The sequence below is a fragment of the Mobula birostris genome, chromosome 4 (assembly GCF_030028105.1).
Source record: "Mobula birostris isolate sMobBir1 chromosome 4, sMobBir1.hap1, whole genome shotgun sequence".
Classification (NCBI taxonomy): domain Eukaryota; kingdom Metazoa; phylum Chordata; class Chondrichthyes; order Myliobatiformes; family Myliobatidae; genus Mobula; species Mobula birostris.
The window spans coordinates 13,875,087-13,902,749 of record NC_092373.1 but is presented as its reverse complement, the minus strand read 5'-3'; the positions used below and the strand labels follow the sequence as shown (position 1 = coordinate 13,902,749).

Here is a 27,663-nt window from a genome sequence, read left to right as displayed (position 1 = left end):
GGGTAGGGCAAGGAAGAGGAGGGCAGTTGTGATAGGGGACTCGATAGTAAGGGGGTCAGATAGGCGATTCTGTGGACGCAGTCCAGAGACCCGGATGGTAGTTTGCCTCCCTGGTGCCAGGGTCTGGGATATTTCTGATCGTGTCCAAGATATCCTGAAGTGGGAGGGTGAGGAGCCAGAGGTCGTGGTACATATAGATCCCAATGACATAGGTAGGAAAAGGGATGAGGTCCTGAAAGGAGAATATAGGGAGCTAGGAAGGGAGTTGAGAAAAAGGTAGTATTCTCGGGATTACTGCCTGTGCCACGCGACAGTGAGAGTAGGAATGCGATGAGGTGGAGGATAAATGCGTGGCTGAGGGATTGGAGCAGGGGGCAGGGATTCAAGTTTTTGGATCATTGGGGCCTCTTTTGGCGCAGGCATGACCTGTACAAAAAGGACGGGTTGCACCTGAATCCTAGGGGGACCAATATCCTGGCAGGGAGATTAGCGGGGGCTACTGAAGTGACTTTAAACTGGAATGGTTGGGGGGTGGGAATCAAATTAAAGAGGCTAGGCGTGAGGAGGTTAGTTCACTACAGGGGGATGGGAACCAGTGCAGAGAGACAGAGGGGTGTAAAGTGAGGGTAGAAACAAAAAGTACTATGGAGAAAAGTAAAAGTGGCATGCCAACAAATCCAGGGCGAGCATTAAAGAGGGCCACTTTTCAGCATAATTGTAAAAGGACTAAGAGAGTTGTAAAAGAGCGCCTGAAGGCTTTGTGTGTCGATGCAAGGAGCATTCGTAATAAGGTGGATGAAGTGAAAGTGCAGATTGTTATTAATGATTATGATATAGTTGGGATCACAGAGACATGGCTCCAGGGTGACCAGGGATGGGAGCTCAATGTTCAGGGATATTCAATATTCAGGAGGGATAGACATGAAGGAAGGGGAGGTGGGGTGGCGTTGCTGGTTAAAGAAGAGATTAACGCAATAGAAAGGAAGGACATAAGCTGGGAAGATGTGGCATCGATATGGGTAGAGCTGCGTAACACTAAGGGGCAGAAGACGCTGGTGGGAGTTGTGTACAGGCCACCTAACAGTAGTAGTGAGGTCGGGGATGGTATTAAACAGGAAATTAGAAATGTGTGCAATAAAGGAACAGCAGTTATAATGGGTGACTTCAATCTACATGTAGATTGGGTGAACCAAATTGGTAAAGGTGCTGAGGAGGAAGATTTCTTGGAATGTATGCGGGATGGTTTTTTGAACCAACATGTCGAGGAACCAACTAGAGAGCAGGCTATTCTGGACTGGGTTTTGAGCATTGAGGAAGGGTTAATTAGCAATCTTGTCGTGAGAGGCCCCTTGGGTAAGAGTGACTATAATATGGTGGAATTCTTCATTAAGATGGAGAGTGACATAGTTAATTCAGAAACAAAGGTTCTGAACTTAAAGAGGGGTAACTTTGAAGGTATGAGACGTGAATTAGCTAAGATAGACTGGCAAATGACACTTAAAGGATTGACGGTGGATATGCAATGGCAAGCATTTAAAGATTGCATGGATGAACTACAACAATTGTTCATCCCAGTTTGGCAAAAGAATAAATCAAGGAAGGTAGTGCACCCCTGGCTGACAAGAGAAATTAGGGATAGTATCAATTCCAAAGAAGAAGCATACAAATTAGCCAGAGAAAGTGGATCACCTGAGGACTGGAAGAAATTCAGAGTTCAGCAGAGGAGGACAAAGGGCTTAATTAGGAAGGGGAAAAAAGATTATGAGAGAAAACTGGCAGGAAACATAAAAACGGACTGTAAAAGCTTTTATGGACATGTGAAAAGGAAAAAACTGGTAAAGACAAATGTAGGTCCCCTGCAGACAGAAACAGGTGAATTGATTATGGGGAGCAAGGACATGGCAGACCAATTGAATAATTACTTTGGTTCTGTCTTCACTAAGGAGGACATAAATAATCTTCCAGAAATAGTAGGGGACAGAGGGTCCAGTGAGATGGAGGAACTGAGCGAAATACATGTTAGTAGGGAAGTGGTGTTAGGTAAATTGAGGGGATTGAAGGCAGATAAATCCCCAGGGCCAGATGGTCTGCATCCCAGGGTGCTTAAGGAAGTATCCCAAGAAATAGTGGATGCATTAGTGATAATTTTTCAAAACTCGTTAGATTCTGGACTAGTTCCTGAGGATTGGAGGGTGGCTAATGTAACCCCACTTTTTAAAAAAGGAGGGAGAGAGAAATCGGGGAATTATAGACCGGTTAGCCTAACGTCGGTGGTGGGGAAACTGCTGGAGTCAGTTATCAAGGATGTGATAACAGCACATTTGGAAAGCGGTGAAATGATCGGACAAAGTCAGCATGGATTTGTGAAAGGAAAATCATGTCTGACGAATCTCATTGAATTTTTTGAGGATATAACTAGTAGAGTGGATAGGGGAGAACCAGTGGATGTGGTATATTTGGATTTTCAGAAGGCTTTTGACAAGGTCCACACAGGAGATTAGTGTGCAAACTTAAAGCACACGGTATTGCGGGTAAGGTATTGGTGTGGGTGGAGAGTTGGTTAGCAGACAGGAAGCAAAGAGTGGGAATAAACGGGACCTTTTCAGAATGGCAGGCGGTGACTAGTGGGGTACCGCAAGGCTCAGTGCTGGGACCTCAGTTGTTTACAATATATATTAATGACTTGGATGAGGGAAGTAAATGCAGCATCTCCAAGTTTGCGGATGACACGAAGCTGGGTGGCAGTGTTAGCTGTGAGGAGGATGCTAAGAGGACGCAAGGTGACTTGGATAGGTTGGGTGAGTGGGCAAATTCATGGCAGATGCAATTTAATGTGGATAAATGTGAAGTTATCCACTTTGGTGGCAAAAATAGGAAAACAGATTATTATCTGAATGGTGGCCGATTAGGAAAAGGGGAGGTGCAACGAGACCTGGGTGTCATTATACACCAGTCATTGAAAGTGGGCATGCAGGTACAGCAGGCGGTGAAAAAGGCGAATGGTATGCTGGCATTTATAGCAAGAGGATTCGAGTACAGGAGCAGGGAGGTACTACTGCAGTTGTACAAGGCCTTGGTGAGACCACACCTGGAGTATTGTGTGCAGTTTTGGTCCCCTAATCTGAGGAAAGACATCCTTGCCATAGAGGGAGTACAAAGAAGGTTCACCAGATTGATTCCTGGGATGGCAGGACTTTCATATGAAGAAAGACTGGATGAACTGGGCTTGTACTCATTGGAATTTAGAAGATTGAGGGGGGATCTGATTGAAACGTATAAGATCCTAAAGGGATTGGACAGGCTAGATGCAGGAAGATTGTTCCCGATGTTGGGGAAGACCAGAACGAGGGGCCACAGTTTGAGGATAGAGGTGAAGCCTTTTAGGACCGAGATTAGGAAAAACTTTTTCCACACAGAGTGGTGAATCTGTGGAATTCTCTGCCACAGGAAACAGTTGAGGCCAGTTCATTGGCTATATTTAAGAGGGAGTTAGATATGGCCCTTGTGGCTACGGGGGTCAGGGGGTATGGAGGGAAGGCTGGGGCGGGGTTCTGAGTTGGATGATCAGCCATGATCATAATAAATGGCGGTGCAGGCTCGAAGGGCCGAATGGCCTACTCCTGCACCTATTTTCTATGTATGTTTCTGAAAAGACATTGAACAGTCCCCTAAAAACAAATCTGAAAAAGTTATTATTCCCTTGGTTTTCCAAATTAAAAAGGCCTCATCCAAAATTGATGGTTTAAAAAAATAATTGACATAGATGTTACTAGAAAGAATAAAATTATTCAACTCAAAAAATCTACAAAACTGAAACCAAATTCTTAATGTATGTTTAATAATGGGATTAAATTCTTGTCTGCTAATCTTAAAAAACAAAAAGGGAAGAGGAACTCCCAGTAAAGAGGCCAAAGAGAATCCTTTCACAAAGTTTACCTCTAGATCCAACCATGAAGGACATTTATGTATATCTGAATAGTGAATCCAAAAAGTAATATATCAAATATTAATTGCCCAATAGTACATTCTAAAGTTAGGAAAAGCCATACCACCAGCCTTTTTTAAATTTCTGCAATAGGGTTTACTCAATCTAGGATGTTAATTGTTCCAAATATAAGATAAAATTATAGAACCTATCCTGTCGAAGAACTTTTTAGGAACAAAAGAAGTAACTGCCTGAAATATATATAAAAGTTCCGGTAAAACTATCATTTTAATAGCGTTAATTCGACCTATTAATGATGATGTCATAGGCGACCATTTAGAAAGCATTTGTTTGGTGTAGCCAATTAATAGAAAAAAATTATATGTATAGAGATCCTTAAAATTTTTTAGTAATTTTAATACCAAGATAGGTAAAGTAATTTTTAGCAATACTAAAAGCTACTTGATGATTTGGATCCGAGTAATTATTAATAGGAAATAACTCATTTTTATGTACATTTAATTTACACCCAGAAAAACTACTGAATTCAGAAAATATAGATAACATAGAAGGAATAGATTTCCTAGGATCTGAAATATAAACTAACAGGTCATCTGCATTTAATGAAACCTTGTGTACTTTGTCCCCTCTCTTAATACCCTGAACTGTGTTAGAATCTCTAAGAGCAATAGCGAGGGGTTCTAAGGCCAAGTTAAATAATAAAGGGCTAAGAGGGCACCTCTGTTGAGTACCCCTATGTAATCTAAAATAGGGAGATTTTTGATTATTAGTTATAACAGTAGCCATGGGAGCATAATAGATCAATTTGATCCAGGAAATAAATCCCACGCCAAGATTAAATCTTTCCAAAACCTCAAATAAGTAAGACCACTCCACCCTATCAAAAGCTTTCTCTGCATCAAGAGAAACAACACATTCAGATTCTTTAGACAAAGAAGAGTGAATAATATTTAATAATCTTTGAATATTAAAATGTGAATATTTTTAATAAATCCAGTTTGGTCATTGGAAATAACAGAAGGTAAAATATTCTCGCCTATTAGCCAAAATCTTAAGAGAGAATTTAAAATCCACATTCAGTAGAGAAATTGGTCTATAAGAGGTGCATTCAGATAAATCTTTATCTTCTGTAGGAATTAAAGAGATCAAAGCTTCATAGAAAGCTTTCGGGAGAGTCCCAGAGTCAGTGGAAATTTGACATAAATGAGGTATATCAGTAAAAGTCTTATAAAATTCCACTGTATATCCACCTGGTCCCAGAGCCTTAGCTGATTGGAGAGAGGATATAACCCTTGCTATTTCCTCTTGTTTAATAGGTGCATCTAATGTATTCATATCTTGAATAGAGATTTCAGGTACATTCACTTTTTGCAAAGAAACTATTCATAAAAGTAATATTATCTGAAAATTGAGACTCAAAGATTAGAGTAGAAATCCATAAATATCTTATTAATTTCATAAAGATCTACCGTTGCAGTTCTATCAGGTCTTCTTATTTTCAGGATCTGTCTTCTAGCCATATTTGCTTTTAACTGACCAGCTAATAATTTGCTTGATTTGTCTCCATGTATATAAAATTGGCTTTTGGATTTAAAAAGTTGCTGTTCAATGGGAAAAGTCTAAAGCAAATTACGCTGTGCTTGGAGTTCCATCCTTTCCTTAAAGAGATCTTCACTAGGCATTACTGAATAGAGTTTATCTATTTCTTTAATCCTATTAGTGATCAACAAAAGTTCCACCTTTGTTTTCCTTCTTGAACCTACTGAATATGAAATTATCTATCCCCTAAGAAAAGATTTCATCATATCCCACATAACCAAATTTGACATTCCCTCAGTTGTATTCAATTCAAAAAATAGAGAAATTTGTTCTTTAATAAAATTTACAGAAGTTGAATCTTGCAACAATGAAATATTAAATCTCCACTGAGGCATGTGAATATTATCAGAGAATTCTGAAGTTAGTTTCATAGGTGCATCACACATCAAAGTTGCTGGTGAACGCAGCAGGCCAGGCAGCATCTGTAGGAAGAGGTGCAGTCCACGTTTCAGGCCGAGACCCTTCGTCAGGACTAACGTCAAAAAAAAATAACCTAATAGACCCATCCACCTCCCCCAAAAGCCCAGAAATCGTCCAACAGGCGAACGACATGCTAATCTGTTGACCCTTAACCCCCGTCTCCAGTTGGCAGCTCCATTTACAAAGTAAAAAGTTACCACCATCAAAAAGACATAACTAAGAATACATAAAGAAGTAAACAAATTCCAAATATTTTCATATTATGTCAAATAGTAGTTAAGACCGAATTAACGACGACCATCTTAAATCCATTTAATATGCGCAGGCATGTATTCAAAAAAAAAGAAATCCTACATACTACAACTAATATTAAAGACTTACAAATCAAAGGAAAAATAAGTAAATATATATGTGTTAAATTCAGAACTACATTAACTGTCAAAGCAAACAACAACAGATCTAACTAAGTCAACCAAGTCTGTATCTGAACATAGATAAAACGAAGAGCGAACTTTCATCAATGGCGTTACAAACCAGTCCCAGCGAAGGATCAACTGCATCTCTGTGTAGTATCTCAGTTGTACAGCAGCTGACAGGAAAGCACTTCAGTGGGTGGTCTCTAGCGCACAGAAGATCATCGGGACACAGCTCCCAGCCCTGGAGGACACCTACAGCTCTCGCTGCCTAAGGAAAGCTACAAGCATTTGTAAGGACAATACACACCCATGCAATCATCTGTTTGAACCTCTTCCATCTGGCAGACGTTATAAGATTTTCTATGCCCGCACTTCCAGACTGAAAAATGGCTTTTTCCCCAAAGCTATAATTGCTCTGAACCAATCGATCAAGCATCATCCATAAATTGTTAGATTGCTACTTTAATACTGGTTTTATGGCTGTCATGCATCTGAGTTGTGCTTTTGTACTGCTGGACATTGCTTGTACTGGCTGGTTACTTGATTTTATTTATTGTTTGTTTATTTTATTTGTTGTTTTATAGCATTGAGTATGAGAGTTGCAAACTCATTTTCACTGTATTGGTGCATGACAAATTGTACTATGCAATGACAATTAAGATATTTCAAATTTCAATTCAAATTGCTTACGAAGTGGACTTAAACTCTTCTATAAATTTCCAACCATCTTCTGGAGAGTCAATCCATTTTGGACGAGCATTGGGCAGAGTAATCATCAGACGTGCCGGGTAATGCAGTGACGGGTGACAGCTCATTTTAAAAAATTCCACCATCACTTCCCGATATTTAATTCTTTCGGCATAAATCTCTGGGGAAAAATCTTCCACTATACGAATCTGAACTTCATTATAGATTAGCTTATTCCTTTTCCTTGCATTCTGAAGAATAGCTTCTTTAGTTGTAAAATAATGCAAACAGAGAATTACAGGACGTGGTTTAATTTTGGCTGATTGTTTAAAACGCCGAATTTAGTGGGCTCTGTCCAATATCAGACAGGCTCTGACAATGTCACTAAAAGGTGAATGTAACATATCCAAAAAAAACTTTAGTGGTTCACCGGTTTCCGTATTTTCAGGCAAACCCAGTATACGTAGATTCATCCTGTGATTTCTACTTTCCAAATCAATCGGTTTCTTCTTAATTCTTGATAATTCCAAAGTATTCTCATTAATTTTCTTTTCCATAAAATCCTATTCATCTTCAAATCTTGTTCCTAAATATAATGATCCATTAATTCAAATTCCCTATCAATTCTATGGGTACTCTGCTTAAGCGTCTGATATCGATCTTCCAAATCTTTCAAAGACTCCTGAATAGCGATGACAACAGGAATTCTGCAGATGCTGGAAATTCAAGCAACACACATCAAAGTTGCTGGTGAACGCAGCAGGCCAGGCAGCATCTGTAGGAAGAGGTGCAGTCGACGTTTCAGGCCGAGACCCTTCGTTAGGACTAACTGAAGGAAGAGTGAGTAAGGGATTTGAAAGTTGGAGGGAGAGGGGGAGATCCAAAATGATAGAAGACAGGAGGGGGAGAGATAGAGCCAAGAGCTGGACAGGTGATAGGCAAAAGGGGATACGAGAGGATCATGGGACAGGAGGTCCGGGAAGAAAGACAAGGGGGGGGGGGGACCCCAGAGGATGGGCAAGAGGTATATTCAGAGGGACAGAGGGAGAAAAAGGAGAGTGAGAGAAAGAATGTGTGCATAAAAATGAGTAACAGATGGGTACGAGGGGGAGGTGGGGCCTTAGCGGAAGTTAGAGAAGTCGATGTTGATGCCATCAGGTTGGAGGCTACCCAGACGGAATATAAGGTGTTGTTCCTCCAACCTGAGTGTGGCTTCATCTTTACAGTAGAGGAGGCCGTGGATGGACATGTCAGAATGGGAATGGGATGTGGAATTAAAATGTGTGGCCACTGGGAGATCCTGCTTTCTCTGGCGGACAGAGCGTAGATGTTCAGCAAAGCGGTCTCCCAGTCTGCGTCGGGTCTCGCCAATATATAAAAGGCCACATCGGGAGCACCGGACGCAGTATATCACCCCAGTCGACTCACAGGTGAAGTGTCGCCTCACCTGGAAGGACTGTTTGGGGCCCTGAATGGTGGTAAGGGAGGAAGTGTAAGGGCCTGTGTAGCACTTGTTCCGCTTACACGGATAAGTGCCAGGAGGGAGATCAGTGGGGAGGGATGGGGGGGACGAATGGACAAGGGAGTTGTGTAGGGAGTGATCCCTGCGAAATGCGGGGGGGGGGGGGGGAGGGAAAGATGTGCTTAGTGCCACCTCCAACGGGATCCCACCACTAAGCACATCTTTCCCTCCCCCCCTCTCTCTGCATTCCGCAGGGATCGCTCCCTACACAACTCCCAGCTCTTGGCTCTATCCCTCCCCCTCCTGTCTTCTCCTATCATTTTGGATCTCCCCTTCCCCCTCTCAAATCCCTTACTCACTCTTCCTTCAGTTAGTCCTGACGAAGGGTCTCGGCCTGAAACGTCGACTGCACCTCTTCCTACAGATGCTGCCTGGCCTGCTGCGTTCACCAGCAACTTTGATGTGTGTTGCTTGAATAGCGATGATAGTTTTTTCATTCATTAGCTTTCGCCAATTTATCCATTTTGGTATCCAGCGTACCGATCTTCACATTAATAGCTTCTATTAAAGAGAGCATTCTTTCTGAAGTAGAAACTTCCTCTGATTTCTCTGTTTGCTGTGGCTCAGGAAGAGTTTTGCCACTCCGTAACTTGGTTCCAGCCATTGTAAATAAATCGTAAAATCCTTCAGCAAATATAATAAATCTTCAAACTTGAAACGGATCGAGCAGTGGAAAGTAAGTTGTGAAAGACGGAGCTGAGACAAAAAAGCGTCTTACTCCATACGCGGCCAAATGGAGACTACTTGGTTTCTTGATTACAGAATGTCTCGCTGGAGCTTCCCGCTCCCTCCCCTCTTTCCAAACATTCCCTCTCCCTGCCCCCTTCTGACTCTGTCTACCATAGAGACCCATATCACATATATTATACATACATACACACACACACACACACACATTGCCCAAAACCGTTGACAATATTCCAAGTGCAACCTGAGTAGTGTCTTATAAAGCCTCAACATTATCTCCTTGCTTTATACTCTATTCCCCTTGAAGTAAATGCCAACATTGCATTTGCCTTCTTTACCACAGACTCAAATTGTAAATTAATCTTCTGGGAGTCTTGCACAAGGACTCCTAAGTCCCTCTGCACCTCCGATGTTTGAGCCTTCTCCCCATTTAGATAATGGTATGCGCTATTGTTCCTTTTACCAAAATGCATTATTATACATTTCCCAACACTGTATTCCATCTGCCACTTTTTTGCCCGTTCTTCCAATCTGCCTCAGTCCTGCTGCAATCACATTGTTTCCTCAGCACTACCTACCCCTCCACCTATCTTCGTATCATCAGCAAACTTTACTACAAAGTCATCAATTCCATTATCCAAATCAATGACAAACAATGTGAAAAGCAGCAGTCCCAACACTGACCCCTAAGGAACACGACTAGTCACCGTCAGTCAACCAGAAAAGGCCACTCGCTGCCTCCTGCCTGTCAGCCATTCCGCTATCCATGCCAGTATCTTTTCTGTAAGCCATAGGATTTTATCTTGTTAAGAAGCCTCATGTGTAGCACCTTATCAAACACTTTCAGAAAATCAAGTAAATGACATTCATTGCCTCCCCTTTGTCCACCCTGCTGTTACTTCCTCGAAGAACTCTATCAGATTTGTCAGGCAAGATTTCCCTTTACGGAAACCATGCTGACTTTGACTTAGTTTATCATTAGTCTCCAAATACCTCGAAACCTCATCCTTAATAATAGATTCCAACACCTTCCCAACCACTGAAGTTAGGTTAACTGGCCTATAATTTCCTTTCTTTTGCCTTCCTCCCTTCTTAAAGAATGGAGTGACATTTGCAATCTTTCAGTCCTCCGGGACCATGCCAGAGTCAAGTGATCCTTGAAAGATCATGACCAATGCATCCATTAACTCTTCAGTAACTTCTCTCAGGACTCTGGGATGTAGTCCATCTGGCCCAGGTGACTTATTCACTTTAACACCTTTGAATTTGCCTAGCACCTTTATCTTTGTAATAGCAATGGCACTCACTCCTACTCCCTGATACTCAGAGACCACTGGCACACTGCTAGTGTCTTCCACAGTGTAGACTGATGGTATTCACCTACCATCTCTTTGTCCCCCAATATTACCTCACCAGCATCATTTTCCAGTGGCCCAATATCAACTCTCCCCACCCTTTTACTTTTTATATAACTGAAAACCCTTACAGTATCCTGCTTTATATTATTGGCTAGTTTGCCTACAGATTTCATCTTTTCCCTTCTTACAGCTTTTTAGTTGCCTTTTGTTGGATTTTAAAAGCATCTCAATCATCCAATTTCCCACTCACTTTTGCTACCTAAAATGCTCTTTCTTAGGTTTTTATGTAGTCTTCAACTTCCTTTGTCAGCCACAGTTGCCTTCCGCTGGCAATGTGACAACTTATTCCTCGGTGGGACATATCTATCATGTGCCTTGTGAACTACTTCAGCCATCTCTGCTCTGCCGTCATCCCCACCAGTATCCTCCTCCAATCCACCTGAGCAAGCTCCTCTCTCAAGGGTCTGTAATTTCCTTTATTCCATTGTGATACAAATACATGTGAGTTATGCTTCTCCCTCTCAAACTGCAGTATGAATTCAATCATAATATGATCACTGCTTCCTAAGGGTTCCTTTACATTAAGCTCCCTAAGACTTTGGCACAGTACTGTATGTCAACATATAGTACTCTGAGATTCCATTTCTTGTGGGCGTTCACTGCAAATAAAAAGAAGCCCAATGGGATCAATGAAAAAGCACACAACAAATATGAACAAGTAATAAGGATAATAAATAAGCAATAAGTATTGAAAATACAAGTTCTAGAATCCTTAAAATTGTGTCCATAGGTGTGGATTCAGTTCAGTGTTGTGGTGAGTCTAGTCATCCACACAAGTTCAAGAGCCGGATGGCTGAGGGGCGGTAACTGTTCCTGAACCTGGTGGTGTGAGTCCTGAGGCTCCTGCATTTGCTTCCTGATGGCAACAGCGGCAAGAGAGCATGACCTGGATGGTGGGGGTCCTTGATGATGGATATTACTTTTCCGAGACACTGCTTCATGTAGATATGCTCAATGGTGGGGAGAGCTTTAACTGTGATAGGGCCTTTAGCATTGTCGATGATCCCTCCCGTCCATCCACCGATCCCTTTGACCCCCAAACATCAGGCAGGAGGTATCGTAGCATTAGACGAAGGACTGATAGGCTGGTAAACTGCTTATTCCCCAAGGCTGTGAGACTACTGAACAACGTTCCCTCTAATTTTATTCCAGCTACAAGGACCAACAAGCGCTCTGAGCAGGAAATTTTTACATGGCCTGGACACTACGCAGCATTTTAAATGTAGATTTTTGCAATATACATATTATGGCGCCAGTGTTCATTAAGCTGGCGGCTTATTAACAATGAGCCACCAATTTCTATTCTGTGTTTATTATAACAATTTGTAACAGTGTTGCAAATTTAAACTGACAAATGTAAATACATTGAATGTCTCAAAGGAAAAGTTGTAGTACATCTATTATTTAGAAAATTTATGGATAATATTCATTAAGACTTAATTAATAAGATGGTATTTTGCAATATAACAGATCTCAAAATTATATCAGCATTTTAAAATTATATTAACATATTAAAAAATTCCAGCTGCTCGTGCCCGAGGGTATTTCAGTTACTGCGCAGCCTCACATCCCTGCAGCTTAGAGGGAACAGTGCTACTGAAGCTCCTGCCACCACCCATGTTCCACCACCTACGAGGCTCCAGTAGCATAATCTTGTTTACTTTTTGAACGTGTCATAAATACCACTTATTATTTGTTAATTAATTTGTGTTATTATATCTTTATGTGTTGTACACCTTAGTCTGGAGGAACATTGTTTCACTCGACAGTTACAGATTGCAACAATAAACACAGAATGGAAGTTGGTTGCTCATTGTTAATAAACTGCTGACCCACTGAATGGTTGAAATGACAATAAACAAACTTGAAGACCATCAAGTATAATTCTTTGGGATTCTCTGTACACAACATGATAAACCCCAGATACAAAATCGTACCTTGACTTACTTGTGTTGCTGCTCATGTTTACTGATGAGCAGTCCTTAGTAACAGACCACTAACACTCCAATGAAGTGATGTCAGCTTCCAGTTTCACAAATTTCAAGAGCAGAAAGAGGTTGCAGGGACAAATAAAATGAGATTATTTTCTATAAACACGCCAACTTGTTATGAACTTGAACAAAGTACCTGGAATTAAGGATAAAGATTCAACAGCAGCTTTCAGAAGTAAATTGGAAAATAAGTGGAACTGTGTTGAAGAAGGTCAACAAAATAGAATTAAAAGGGAAGTACATCTAATGACAGTTTAAGGGAATTAGATCAGCAGATTCGGTAAACACCATTAGACCATAAGATACAGTAGCAGAATTAGGCCATTTGGTCCATTGATCAAATTTAACTCTCAGCCCCAATCTCCTGTCTTCTCCCCGTATCCTTTCATGCCCTGAACAATCAAGAATTTATCAACCTTTGCCTTAAATATACAAAAGGACATGGCTTCCAAAGCTGCCCATGGCAAAGAATTCCAGAGATTCACCACTCTCCAGCTAAATAAATTCTCATTTCCATTCTATTCTGAGGCTGCCTCCTCTAATCTTAGACTTTCGCACCATAAGAAACGTCCTCTCCAAATCCACTCTATAAAGAAAGGCCTTTCACCATTCGGTATGTTTCAATGAGGTCACCCTTTATTCTTCTGAATTCTAGTGAATTCATGCCCAGAGCCATCAAACACTCTTCATATGACAAGCCATTCAATCCTGGAATCATTTTCGTCAACCTCCTTTGAACCCTCTCCAGTTTTAGTACGTCCTTTCTAAGGGGCCCAAAACTGCTCACAATACTCCAAGTGAGAGCTCACCAGTGCTTTATAAAGTTTCAACATTACATATTTGCTTTTACATTCTAGTCCTCTTAAAATCAATACTTACATTGCATTTGCCTTCCTCACCACAGATTCAACCTACAAATTAACCGTCAGGAAATCCTGCACAAGGATTCCCACGTCTCCTTGCAAGTCAGTTTTTAATATTTTCCCTTCATTTAGAAAATTGTCAACCATTTCATTTTCTCTACCAAAGTATAGGACCATACATTCCCCAACATTGCATTCCATTTTCCATTTCTTTGCCTATTCTCCTAATCTGTCTAAGTCCTACTGCAGCCCCTCTACTTCCTCAAAACTATCTGCCCCTCCACCTATCTTCATATCATCTGCAAACTTTGCAACAAAGCCATCAATTCCATTATCCAAATCATTGACATATAATTTAAAAAGAATCAGTCCCAACACAGCCCCTGTGGAACACCACTAGCTACCGGAGCCAGCCAGGAAAGGCTCCCTTTATTCCCTCTCTTTGCCTCCTGCCAATCAGCCACAGCTTTATCCATGCTAGAATCTTTCCTGTAACACCATGGGCTTGTAAGCTAGTTAAGCAGCCTCATGTGTGGCACCTTGGCAATGGCCTTCTGAAAGCCCAAGTACACAACATGAACTGATTCTCCTTTGTTTATCCTGCTTGTTATTTCAACAAATTTGTCAGGCAAGATTTTCCCTCGAGGAAACCATGCTGACTTTACCCTGTGCCTCCAAGTACTATGAGATCTCATCCTTAATAATCAACTCCAACATCTTCCCAACCGCTGAGGTCAGATTAACTGGCCTATAGTTTCCTTTCTCCTGCCTCTCTCCCTTGTTGAAGAGTGGAGTGACATTTGCAATTTTCCAGTCTTCCAGAACCATACCAAAATTTATTGATTCTTGAAAGATCATTACTAACACCTCCACAATCTCTTCAGCCAACTCTTTCAGAACTCTGGGGCGTACACCATCTGGTCCAGATGAGTTATCCACCGTCAGACCTTTCAGTTTCCCAAGAACCTCCTCTCTAGTTATGGTACCTTCACACACTTCATGGCCCCTGACATCTGGAACTTCCTCCATACTGCTAGTGCCTTCCACAGTGAAGACTGATGCAAAATACTTAATTCAGTTCATCCGCTATTTCATTGTCCCCTATTACTACCTCTCCAGCATTGTTTCCAGCGGTCCAATATCCACTCTTGCCTCTTTTGCACTTTATGTATCTGAAGAAACTTATGGTATCTTCTTTAATATTATTGGCTAGCTTACTTTCAGATTCCATCTTTACCTTCTTAATGACTTTTTTAGTTGCCTTCTGTTGGTTTTTAAAAGCTTCCCAATCCTCTAACTTCCCAATAACCTTTGCTTTATTATGCGCCCTCTGTTGGGCTTTTATGTTGGCTTTGACTTCACTTGTTGGCCACGTGTCCCCTCTCCTTTAGAGTACTTCTTCCTCTTTGGGATGTATATATCCTGTGCCTTGTGAATCTAGGGCAATTCCAGCCACTCTGCTCTGCTGTCATCCCTGCCAGTGTTCTTTTCCAATCAATTCTGGCCAACTCCTCTCTCATGCATCTGTAATTCCCTTTACTCCACTATAATACTGATACATCTGACTGCAGCTTCTCAAATTTCAGAATGGATTTGATCATATTATCATTACTTTTACCTTAATTTCTCTAATCAATTCTGGTTCATTGCACAACATCCTATCCAAAATAGGTGATCCTCCAGTGGGCTCAATCACAAGCTGCTCTAAAAAGCCATCTCATAGCCACTCTAGAAATTCCCTTTCCTGTAAAGGAGACGGAGGACACCCACTATGAGTAAGTTTCAATGATTTATTAATAAAACCAAGACACGCACTAAGACATTCACTGAGACATTCCAGTTACACAAGGACATCACAAGAGGGCAACTTCTTCGAGCTCATCTGTAAACCAGCTTAATTTCTTCCCTTTAATGTCTCTTTTTCCCTTTTCAAGATAGATAAAGTTCTGTCGGTGTCTGTGCTCTACAGCTGCACTCAAACTGCAATTCCTTATGGCATTGTTTCCCCGCTCTCGGGCTACTGATCGGCAATTTTTCGATATCCCCAGGATGCAGCCTGAAAGACGTGTGCTTTCAGGGCAAGGCCCTGCTGACAAACGTATTTCACGCCAGTGTAGCCGACAGAGGCGCTATGGAACATTGCAAACAGCGGATCATCTGACTTGGGCAATCACTCTCTCTTTCTCATTGCTGTCAATTCTCAAGTTGGACACCTCCCTGTCCCTTATTAGGAATGGAGAGAGAGCATGTGACATGTCGAATTGTCGGGTGAACAATTAATTTTTGTTGGACTGTAGATCACAACCTCTCTTTGTGGGCTTTGCTATTGCTTGCTTGGTGGGTGGTGAGTGCTGATGCTTCCAGCTGAAGAGTGAGTGTGCGAGAGAGCGTGAGAGAGCGAGAGAGAGAGTGTGGTTAATACTTTGCTGTTGCTTATGCGTGGGAAGAGAGCATTTTGGGGTTATAGTGTTTTACTGTCATTCATTCTTTGGGTTTATCCTTTTACCTCTGAAAAAAATTAGCCAGCACGAAATGGGGAACTAATGCTCACACACTTAGATCAACTGCCCTAGCACTCTGCTATGTACCTGCAGAATACTGTGCATCTGTGTGGGGCAGATCAGCCCAGGCGAAGAAAATAGACCCGTTGCTTAGCGAAGCCTGCTGAATAATCACGGGCACACTGCACCCCACACCCACTAACATCATTTACAGACTTGCAGGCATTGCTCCCCCAGAGATCTGAAGACACACTACAACACATATTGAAAAAGGTAAACAGAACTCGGATCCACGGCACCCACTACATCATCATGTGCCAGTTTCCAGCCGCCTAAAATCGAGGAGAAGCTTTGCTACAGTGGAGGAACTACCGCACGGAACATCCCCCCAAACACACAGGATTGACCTCTGGCAACAAACAGAAGCCAGAACCCCACCAAACAATACAGCGCAAGACCCCACAGAAATGTTGCCAGACGGGGCACTGCTTGACAGACGGAAGTGGTGCACTCGCAACAGAGCGAGAGCTGGAGTTTGTAGGACGGGAGACAATATGGTGAAGTGGGGTTTAAAGACCAGCGAATCCTGTGAGTGTGGCAAAAGGATGCAGAACATTGAACACGTTCTGCGCAACTGCCCTCTCTCACATGATGTAGCTGACACTGACCTGCTCAACGTCAACCAAACAACACTAGAGTGGCTGGCTGCCTGGTGTGACAAGCTATTATGATGATTCTTTGGGTTCTCTTCTGTTTTTGTGGATGTGACACAGTGGTGTCAAGAAAACAACCTCTCCCTCAACGTCGCAAAAACAAAGGAGCTGGTTGTGGATTACAAGAGGAATGGAGACGGGCTAAACCCTATTGACATCAATGGATCTGGGGTTGAGAGGGTAAACAGCTTCATGTTCCTCGGCATCCACATCACTGAGGACCTCACGTGGTCTGTACACACCAGCTGTGTGGTGAGAAAGGCACAACAGTGCTTCTTTCACCTCAATCGGTTAAGGGAGTTTGGTATGAGTCCCCAAATCCTAAGAACTTTCTGCAGGGGTACAATTGAGAGCATCGTGACTGGCTGTATCACTGCCTGGTAGGGGAACTGTACCTCCCTTAATCACAGGACTCTGCAGGAAGTGGTGTGGACAGCCCAGCACATCTGTAGTTGTGAACTTCCCATGATTCAGGACATTTACAAAGACAGGCGTGAAAAAAGGGCCCGTAGGATCATTAGGGACCCAAGTCATCCCAGCCACAAGCTAATCCAGCTGCTACCATCCGGGTAGCAGTACCGCAGCATAAAAGCCAGGATCAACAGACTCAGGGACAGCTTCTTCCACCAGGCCACCAGACTGATGAACTCACGCTGATTTGAGCATACTCTATATTACATTGACTGCTCTATTTAATATAAATTACTATGATTGCACATGGCACATTTAGATGAAGACGTAACAAAGATTTTTACTCATGTAAGTGAATGATGTAAGAAATAAAGTCAATTCAATTCAATGTCTGTGAAGAGCAAGAATTTCAGGTTGTATACTGTATACACTATCTGATACTGAATGGAACCATTGAACGATAAGTGCATGCCTGGGCTCTCTATCTGCAGAACATTTCCAAATCTTTCTGTGGAACTGTTCGTGCGAACCCCAGTCCACGGTGACCCAGACAGCAGGTGCTGCACATGCATTATAGCAAGACGCTAGCAGTACTTTGATGCCGGAAGCCGGTACTGTGACACCAAAGCAGCCAATGAAAGGGCTGCAGTAGTCCTGAAATGGGCCAACCGATAACTAATACAGCACCAGCGGCTTTCGACCGGCAGAATGTGTTAACCATTCATACTGCAATGACATTTTTATAAACCCTGTGATTGCAAGGGGCGTGGATGACACTGGCCAGACCTACTGTCTAATTTCAGCCGGCCCCTGAACTAAACGTGGTAGCATAGGGGTTAGCATAATGTTTTTCAGCAGGCGAGGTTTGACTTCCGTTGCTGTAAGGAGTTTGTACATTCTCCCTGAGACCACATGCTTTTCCTCTGGGTGCTCCAATTTCCTTGCACATTCCAAAGATCTACGGCTTTGTAAGTCGTGGACATGCTTTGTTGGCACTCGAGTGATGGCGACACTTGCAGGCTGCCCAGTACAAACCTCGCTGATTTGACTTGATGCAAAAGATGCACTTCTCTATACATTGCTATGTACAGGTGACAAACAAAGCTAATCATTCTTTCAATCTTTTAAACACCCTGTTGGGAAATTTCACACAACGCAGTTGCAGGGCTGGAGTGATACAAAAGCCAGATAGGGCAGGGGATAGAAGAATCCTCTGCCTGAGGTGCGACAGCAGCGTAGCAGTTAGTGCAACACTATCACAGCTCAGGGCATTCGAGAGTTTTTGTAGGGAGTCTCTTTACATCCTCCCCATGGGATGTGTGGGTTTTCTCCACTTTATTCCCACAGACCAAAGATGTACCGGGTAGATTAACTGGTCATTGTAAATTTTCCCATGACTACGTTAAGGTTAATCGGGGTTGTGGGGTTACTGGGGCGGCCTGGTTCAAAGGGCTGTAGCACTAAATAAACACCTCCTCTGACAATCCTTAAACTTCCCCATCTTTGCAAATATTAAAGTCAATTTGAAATATGCCATGAGAAGTTTTAGATGCAGAGTCCTAAATCAATAGCAGAATTACAGGAATCAATACAAGATTGGCAGCTGGATTACAAACTGAAGGGTCTGGGCCTGAAAGAGAGTGAGTGTGAGAGAGTGTGTGCGTGTGTGTGTGTGAGAGAGAGAGAGGGGGGGAGGGGGGGAGGGAAAGAGAGAGCGAGAGAGAGAGAGAGAGAGACAGAGAGAGAGAGAGAGAGAGAGAGAGAGAGAGAGAGACAGACAGACAGACAGACACACTGAGAGAGACTGACTCTCTCTGCATCCGTATTAGTTATTCTTGGATTACAAACTCCCAGTTACGAATGCCTGACTCCCAGTCACCCTGTACATACAAAGCAGCATTTGGGAGAACAAGAGGGATAGATGGGGATGAATTTACTGGCCACTATAGCTATCTTCTATCCAGGCGGGAGCAATGCATTTCTGTGTGCCCTCTCTCTGACCCTCTTCCTGAGCCACAACAATCAGGGGCTGGGACTAGTCGGGCAGAGGTGGGAGCGCTACACAGGCTGAGTCAGTGAGGCCAGCTGGTGGCTGCTCTTCACGTGCATCGTCGCACTCTCACATGCTGATGTTACAAAAATGTCAGGATATGAGCAGTTCTCAGGAATAAACCCCCTGTTGTAACCTCGGAATCGCCTGTGTCACTCTGATACTATAAAAGGTTTAATAGGATGAGTGATCCAGTAACAATTTTCCCTAAAAAAGAGGAGAAGGTGGGACCTAGAATGGGTGGCATGGTAGTATGGCAGTTAGCTTAACACTGTTGTAGCACCAGTGACAGGAGTTCAATTCCAATCGCTATGCTTCTCCTAGAATTATGGCCAATGTAAATGTCCCAGACCTAGTGTTTGGGGTCTTGTCATTGGCGAGCTCAGAGTCCAAGGCCGAGGATTCGGTGATTGGCTTGACCTGGGTTGATGCCAAAGATCCAGGCCCCAGGGTCAACTGAAAGTTCAGAAGTCAAGGCCCGAAGGTCAGAACCCACCCCCATCCCCCAAAATCTGTGAATGCCTGAGAGTCCACTGGGGATGTTAAAGCCCACTGTTTGAAAAGCTGAGTTCTAATCCTCCTAGTGGAGGACTTGGTGTGTGTGTGGGTGGGTGGGAGGGAGGAATGGGGCTTGTTTTGCTGTTGTTTTGTCACCCGTTGTGTTCTGTGTTGGTCTGCTAAGCATTGTGGGCATGCTACGTTGATACCGGAATGTGAGGCAACAGTGGGCACACCCTCGGATGCATTGGGTGTTAACACAAAAGACGCATTTCACTGTATGTCTCGATGTGCACGTGATAAATAAACTTGAATCTTGAAAACTTGACTCAGCTTTACCCCCGTCCCGACTCAGGTCCTAATCTGCATTCAGACTGTGTGTGGCTGCGAATTTTTTTGTCAAACTACAGCGATCACCGTCACTCATCTAGCTGGAACCACTTAGACTATGTATGTCCATTTACGACTGACAACCACTACAGGCAATTTTCTATGAATAATGCTTTTATTTACCTTATTAAGTCACTTTCCTTTCAAAGCTGCTTCTATTAAAGTTCAAGGTTCAAGGTAAATTTATTATTTTATTTTTATACTATTTAGAGATATGGTGAGAAACAGGTCCTTCCAGATCATTGAGGCACACCACCCAGCAACCCATCTATTTAACCCTAGCCTAAGCACAGGACAATATACAATGCCCAATTAATCTGCCAAACAGGATACCTTTGGACTGTGGGAGGAAACCGGAGCACCGGAGGAAACCCACACAATCACGGGGAGAGTGTACAAACTTCTTACAGACAGTGTCAGAACTGAACTCCAAACTCCGACACCCTGAGCTGCAACAGCGTTGTGCTAACCGCTACACTACCGTGGCCCCAACTTATCAATGTACGGTTTCCATATAGAACCTTGAGATTCATTTTCTTGTAGGAACCCACAGGAAAATAAAGAAACACAACAGAATCCATGAAAAACTGCACATAACAAAGACCAACAAGAGGACAAATGGTAAAAATAAACTAAAAAATGTAAAATAATACTGAGAACACGAGCTGCAGACTTTCTGAAAGTGATTCGACAGGCTGCTGAACAGTTCAGTGCTGAGGCGAATGAAACTGGTCCAGAAGCCCGAGACAGGATTCAAGACTCAAAGTACACTTATTGTCAAAGTATGTATGCAGTAAACAACCCTGAGATTTGTGTTCCCACAGGCAGCCATAAACAAAGAAAACTGTGAGCCCATTCAAAGAAAAGCATCAAACTCCACCCCCATGTAAAAAAAAACAAATCACACAAACTGCAAAAAAAAAACAAGCGAGAAACACCTACTATAAAACACAAAATCGAAAGAGTTCAGGCATATTCAAATTAGCGCTTTTACACAGAATGGTATATGAAAATGTAAATACCTGCAATACGCAGTCAAATGACTAATTCAGCAATGTGATTCTCCGACACAATTAATGGATAACTGATATTCCTCATTCCTCCGAGATGCAGCACAGAGCGTCATAGAAAGTTATTCCTGCCTGTGGCCATCAAACTTTACAACTCCTCCCTTGGAGGGTCAGACACCCTGAGCCGATAGGCTGGTCCTGGACTTATTTCATAATTTACTGGCATAATTTACATATTACTATTTAACTATTTATGGTTCTATTACTATTTATTATATATGGTGCAACTGTAACGAAAACCAATTTCCCCCGGGATCAATAAAGTATGACTATGACTTAAATGACAATGTACTAGGGCAAAATACTGAATGTAACTACATGCTATATGAAAATAAAGTAAAAGGCAAGATCAAGCTTTCTTCTATTAGCAAAGTCTCTGTTACGGGATTATACACTCAGTAGCCACTTTATTAGGTATACCTGTACATCTGATTATTTATGCAAATATCTAATTGGCCAACCATGTGTCTGCAACTCGATGTGTAAAAGCATGCAGACATGATCAGTTGTTGTCCAGACCAAACATCAAAATGGGGGCGAAATGTGATCCAAGTGACTTTGACCATGGAACGATTGTTAGTGGCACACAGGGTGGTTTGAGTATCTCAGAAACTGCTGATCTCCTGGGATTTTCACACAAGAAAATTTCCAGAGTTTACAGAGAATGTGCAAAAAACAAAAAAAAAAATCCAGTGAGCAGCAGTTCTGTGGGCCAAAACGCTTTGTTAACGAGATAGGTCAGAGGAGAATGGCCAGACTGGTTCAAGCTGACAGGAAGGCGACAGTAAATGAAATAACTATATGCTACAACAGTGTGTAGAACAGCATCTCTGAATGCACAACACGTTGACACTTGAAATGGATGGGCGACAGCAGCAAAAAACCACCCTGGTTTCCACTCCTGTGGTCATTCCGTTAGGTACACTCCTGTACTAATAAAGTGGCCACTGAATGTATAAATGGTTAAATTATTTCATCCGCTGCTGCTTTTCTTTTGACTGTTAGCTCTGACAGATTCCTTACATCTACCATCTATACACTGCACAATGGCCACACACGCACACAAATGACATATGAGATTGACAAACCAGTCAGTTCAATTGCACAGTTAACTGCAGCTATTTAACTTACCAACGTAATTCTCTATAAAATACATCATCATTTGGGATTGTACATTGTGTGTCGGCAATGGTGCACAATACAAAGTACCCTTTCAAAATCCACAATTATGCTAAAGATTGTAGCAAATTTCCATATATTATTTCAGACTTAAATAACCTTGTCTTGAGTTTGCCTGACTTAGAGTGACACAAATCTGATCCTCTTGTCTCAAAGGGAGAATGCGCGAAATCATAAATAAGAATGCCCAACAGTACGTCACAGTACAGGTTCTTCGGCCCATGATATTGTACTGACCCCTTAGCCTACTCCAAGATCAATCTAACCCTTCTCTCCATCTTTCCTTTAAACATGTGTCTAAGAATCACCTAATTGTCCCTAAAACAACTTCCTCTACCACAACCCTTGGCTGCGCGTTCCACACACCCACCACTCCGTATGTTAAAAAAAACACTACTTTTGACATCTTCCCTGTACTTTCCTCCAAACACCTTAAAATTGTGCCCCCTCGTATTAGCCATTTCCACCCTGGAGGAAAAAACAGTCTCTGACCACTGTATCTATGCCTCTTATCATCCTGTACATCTCTATTAAGTCACCTATCATCCTCCTTCACTCCAAAGAGAAAGGCCTGAGCTCACTCAAGCTATCCACATAAGATATGCCCTCTAATACAGGCAGGATCCTGGTAAATCTGCTCTGGACCCTGTCTAAAGCTTCAAACTCCTTCCTATAAGGAGGTGACCAGAACCAAATACAATACTCTTAAGTCTGGTCTAACCAGAGTTTTATAGACCTGCAACATTACCTCACGCCCTTTGTTACAAAAAAACTGTATCTTATGTACTTTGAACAGAAAGCAATACTGGTTTTTACCATAATCATTTTACCATAAGCAATTTAAGATCCGTAACGAAGATGTTAGCAGTATATTTTCGGTTGAATAATTAAAGCATGAAAACTAGTTGCAGAAAAATGAATGAAAAAGTGTTGCTTGCACCAGAGCATTTAATATCAGGAGGCAAATGGTAAAAAAGCCATACGGTTTGTGAATATGTGTAAGAAAGCAGACTGCTGCTAGAACTTAGCTGGCCGGGTAGGATCTGCTGGGAGTGATGGGGAAAGGAAGGGAATTGCCGATGTTTCTAGAGACGCATAGTGGAGAGTTAGAGTCATTGAACACAACAGCACAGAAATAGGCCCTTTGGCCTATCTAGTCCATGCTGACCTGTTTGTCTGCCTAGCCACATCTACCTGCACCCATACCCCTCTCATCCACGTACCTACTCAAACTTCTCTTAACTGTTGGAATTGAACTAGCATTCGGCACTTTCGCTGCCAGTTTGTTCCACACTCACCTCCCTCTGAGTTGAGAAGTTCCCCCTCAGCTTTCCCTTAAATCAGGGGTTCCCAACCTTTTTTATGCCATGGACTCCAGGTTGGGAACCCCTGCCTTAAATATTCCACCTTTCACCTTAAACCTGTGACTTCCTAGTTTCCAATCTCATCCAAACTCAAGGGAAAAAAGTCTGCATGCATTTACCCTATCTATAGCCCTCATGATTTTGTATATTTCTATCAAATCTCCTCTCATTCTCCTACACTTTGGGGAATAAAGTCCAAATCCAGTCAACCAAGACCTGGCAACATTTTTCTATACTCCTTCAAGCTTATTGATACCTTTCCTGTGGGTAGGTGACCACATCAGCACCCAATACTCCAAATTCAGCCTCGCCAACATTTCATACAACCTCAGTATAACATCACAACTCCAGTACTCAATACTCTGAGTTCCTTGTCACCTCCTTAAGTACTCACAATCCCACCTAGTTTAGTGTCCCCAGCAAACCTGGACAAATGTCATTCGATCCTGTCAGGGAAATTATTGCTATTGGGAATACATAAAGCATAAAACCCTATGATATCCCACTGGTCAAAGCCTGCCAACCAAGGAGGGCCCATTTACTTCTACTTTTCACTTTCTACCTAATAAGCAATTGTAAACATACACCAGTAGATTATTCCTTGTTCTATTTGCAATAATCACTGTCAGAAGCCATCAAAAATTCCAAAGGCACCAAATCTACTCATTCTATTGAGTACAATCCTATTGAACTCAAGCAGATTTTCCCATCATTGTTATTCTACTCTTGAAAAACGAGATGAGTGCCTTCATCCCCCGCTGCAGAATTCAAAAGTACTGACTGTTATTTTAGTATTCTGACTGGTTGCATCATGGCCTGGTATGGATACACCAATGCTCAAGAATGGAAAAGCCTACAAAAAACAGTGGGTACAGCCCAGACCATCGCAGGAAAAGCCCTCCCCACCTCTGAGCAATTTACAAAGGGGGGGGGCTGCCACAATGAAGCAGCATCCATCAAAGACGCCCTACAGCCAAGCCATGCTCTCTTCTCGCTGCTAGCATCAGGCAGGAGGTACAAGAGCCTTCGGTCCCACACCAGGTTTAGGAACGGTCATTACCCTACAACCAACAGGCTCCTGAACCAGCACTGATCAGTTCGTTCACCTTAACACTGAACTAATTCCGCAATTTATAGATTTATTTTCAAGGACTTTAGAACTCATGTTCTCAGTATTATTTATTTTACACTCAGTGACCTTTTTATTCTGTACATCTGTTCATGAATGCAAATATCTAATCACCCAATGATGTGGCAGAATGAGTCTGTGGTGGCCAGTGCTATCATGTTTGCTGTTGTGTGCTGGGGCAGCAGGCTGAGGGTAGCAGACACCAACAGAATCAACAAACTCATTCGTAAGGCCAGTGATGCTGTGGGGAAGGAATTGGACTCTCTGATGGTGGTGTCTGAAAAGAGGATGCTGTCTAAGTTACATGCCATCTTGGTCAATGTCTCCCATCCACTTCATAATGTACTGGTTGGGCACAGGAGTACATTCAGCCAGAGACTCATTCCACCGAGATGCAACACAGAGCGTCATAGGAAGTCATTCCTGCCTGTGGCCATCAAACTTTACAACTCTTCCCTTGGAGGGTCAGATACCCTGAGCCAATAGGCTGGTCCTGGACTTATTTCCTGGCATAATTTACATATTACTATTTAATTATTTATGGTTTTATTACTATTTAATTATTTATGGTGCAACTGTAATGAAAACCAATTTCCCCCGGGATCAATAAAATATGACTATGACTATACTATGACTAAGAACATGCAGACATGGTCAAAGGGTTCAGTTGTTGTTCGGACCAAGCACTAGGAGGGGAAAAAACGTGATCTAAATGACTTTGACCATGGAATGATTGTTGGTCCCAGACGGGACAGTTTGATTATCTCAAAAACTGCTGATCTTCTGGGATTTTCACACACAACAGCCGCTAAAGGTTACAGAGAATAGCGCGAAGAACAAAGAAACATCCAATGTGCGACAGTTCTGTCAGTGAAACTGCCTTGTTAATGGGGGAGGTCAGAGGAGAATGGTCAGACTGGTTCAAGCTGACAGGAAGCGACAGCAACTCAAATAACCATGTGCGGCAACAGTGTTTAGAAGAGCAACTCTCAACGCACAACACGTTGCAGCTTGAGATGGATGGGCTACAGCAGGAGGTAACTAATAAAGTGGCCACTGAGCATATTATTTTTTTCTATTTGCACTATTTGCCTTCTTTTGAACATTAGTTGTTTGTCAGTCTTTGTGGTTTTCACTAATTCTAAGGTATTTCTTTGTTCCACTGTGAATGCCTGCGTGAAAGTGAATCACGCATATGGTGACGTGTACACACTGTGATAATAAATCTGTTTTGAACTTTGATGTTTCAGATCAAGACCCTGCACCTCTCCTGAAGCATCAACAACTCCCATTCCCCCTGCCAACAGATGCTGCCTGACATACTGAGTTGCCTTCAGCAGGTTATTTTTCAGGTCCAAATTCCAGCATCTGTGTTCTCTTGTATCTCCCATCTGTAAGATGGTGGCAGAAACTCAGAACAAAAGATGGAAGTCTCCGAAAGCTATGCACCTTACTGAAGTACCCATGGTCATGACTAGCTGAAGTAGTCCTAGAAAGGAATACCTGATGATTCTATTTGGAGCGGCACACAAGGTCACCACTCTTTGGCACCATTTTTATCTTCTTGTAATTCTTGCTTCATGCTAAAGATGGAAAGCTTAACCAGAGACCAGAAAGTCCCAGTTTATGACCAACAAACTTCGACTCTGTAAGCATCCACTGACTGCCCTCTATAAACAGTGCTTCAGTGCTATACATTATGCATACCTGTCGACAGGTGCAGAAAACTACCTTACCTTCCAGCTCGACCTTTCCGCTGCTTGGCATTCGCTTTGCTAACCCACTCTGCAGCCATTGTGCTGATATTGTTTTGAGTGTCAAAGTGAGTCTCCTTTATCTTCCCCCCATCTATCACATGGACCACGTCATCTATGGTGATACTGGAAGATAAAAGATTTTTAAGCATTACTTTTTGCTGTGCGTTTTATCAATACTAATGCACTTCAATCACACCCCCTCATACATTAGCAGTGCTTTCGTGAACAATGATAATCCTGGGTACAGATTGCATTGTTGAAGGTCTAATATCATCATATGTCAATGCCTGGAGGATGGATTTGATGGTTTGCTGGCCAAGTTTGTGGATGACACAAAGAAAGGATGAGGGGCAGGTAGCCTTAAGGAAACAGGGAATCTGCAAAAGGACTTGAACAGATTTAGAAAATGGGCAAAGAACTGGCAGATTCAAGATTCTTTGTCATTCTTCAGCACACTGTAAAGGAAAACAAAATGATTGTTATTCCAGATCCGATGCAGCAAAAAAAAACACAAGCATAAAGAACACAATAAAAAAAAGGAAAAGGTGTTAGTCAGCCTAACAGCTTGGGGAAAGTAAATGCATTTGAGTCTGGTGGTCTTGGTATGGACACTGCATAGCCTCTTCCCTGATGGGAGTGAGATAACAGTCCATGAGCAGGGTGGGTGGGATCCTTCATGATATTGCTGGCCTATTTCCAGCAACTCTCTGTATGCATGTCCCTGATGGTGGTTAGGCTGCTGCTAGTGATACAAAGGAATAAAATGTAATATCGTGTGAATAAAGGGACAAATGTTCTAAATGGAGAGTGAATTCAGAAACCAGATGTTCAAAGGGACTGGGGATTCCTAGTGCAGTATTCCATAAAGCTTAACTTGCTCTTTGAGCCAGAAGTAAGGAAGGCAAATAGAATTACATGAGGACTAGAATATAAAAGGAAGAATATAAGGCATTAGTCAGACCACATTTGGAGCACTGTAAGCAGTTTTGGGCTCCGTATCGAGGGAATGATGTGCTGGCATTGGAGGTGGTCCAGAGGTGGTTTACCAGAAT

At 42.4% G+C, this 27,663-nt stretch overlaps 1 protein-coding gene across 1 annotated transcript in view; it reads right to left on the bottom strand.

Moving 5' to 3' along the window:
* The window catches only part of dhx36 (DEAH (Asp-Glu-Ala-His) box polypeptide 36), a 132,091-nt gene that overhangs the window by 26,423 nt on the left and 78,005 nt on the right, over nt 1-27,663 (bottom strand). Inside the window, exon 14 of the mRNA XM_072256930.1 lies at nt 26,591-26,734. Coding sequence (XP_072113031.1) covers nt 26,591-26,734 — 144 coding nt within the window. The remainder of the gene's footprint in view (nt 1-26,590; nt 26,735-27,663) is intronic.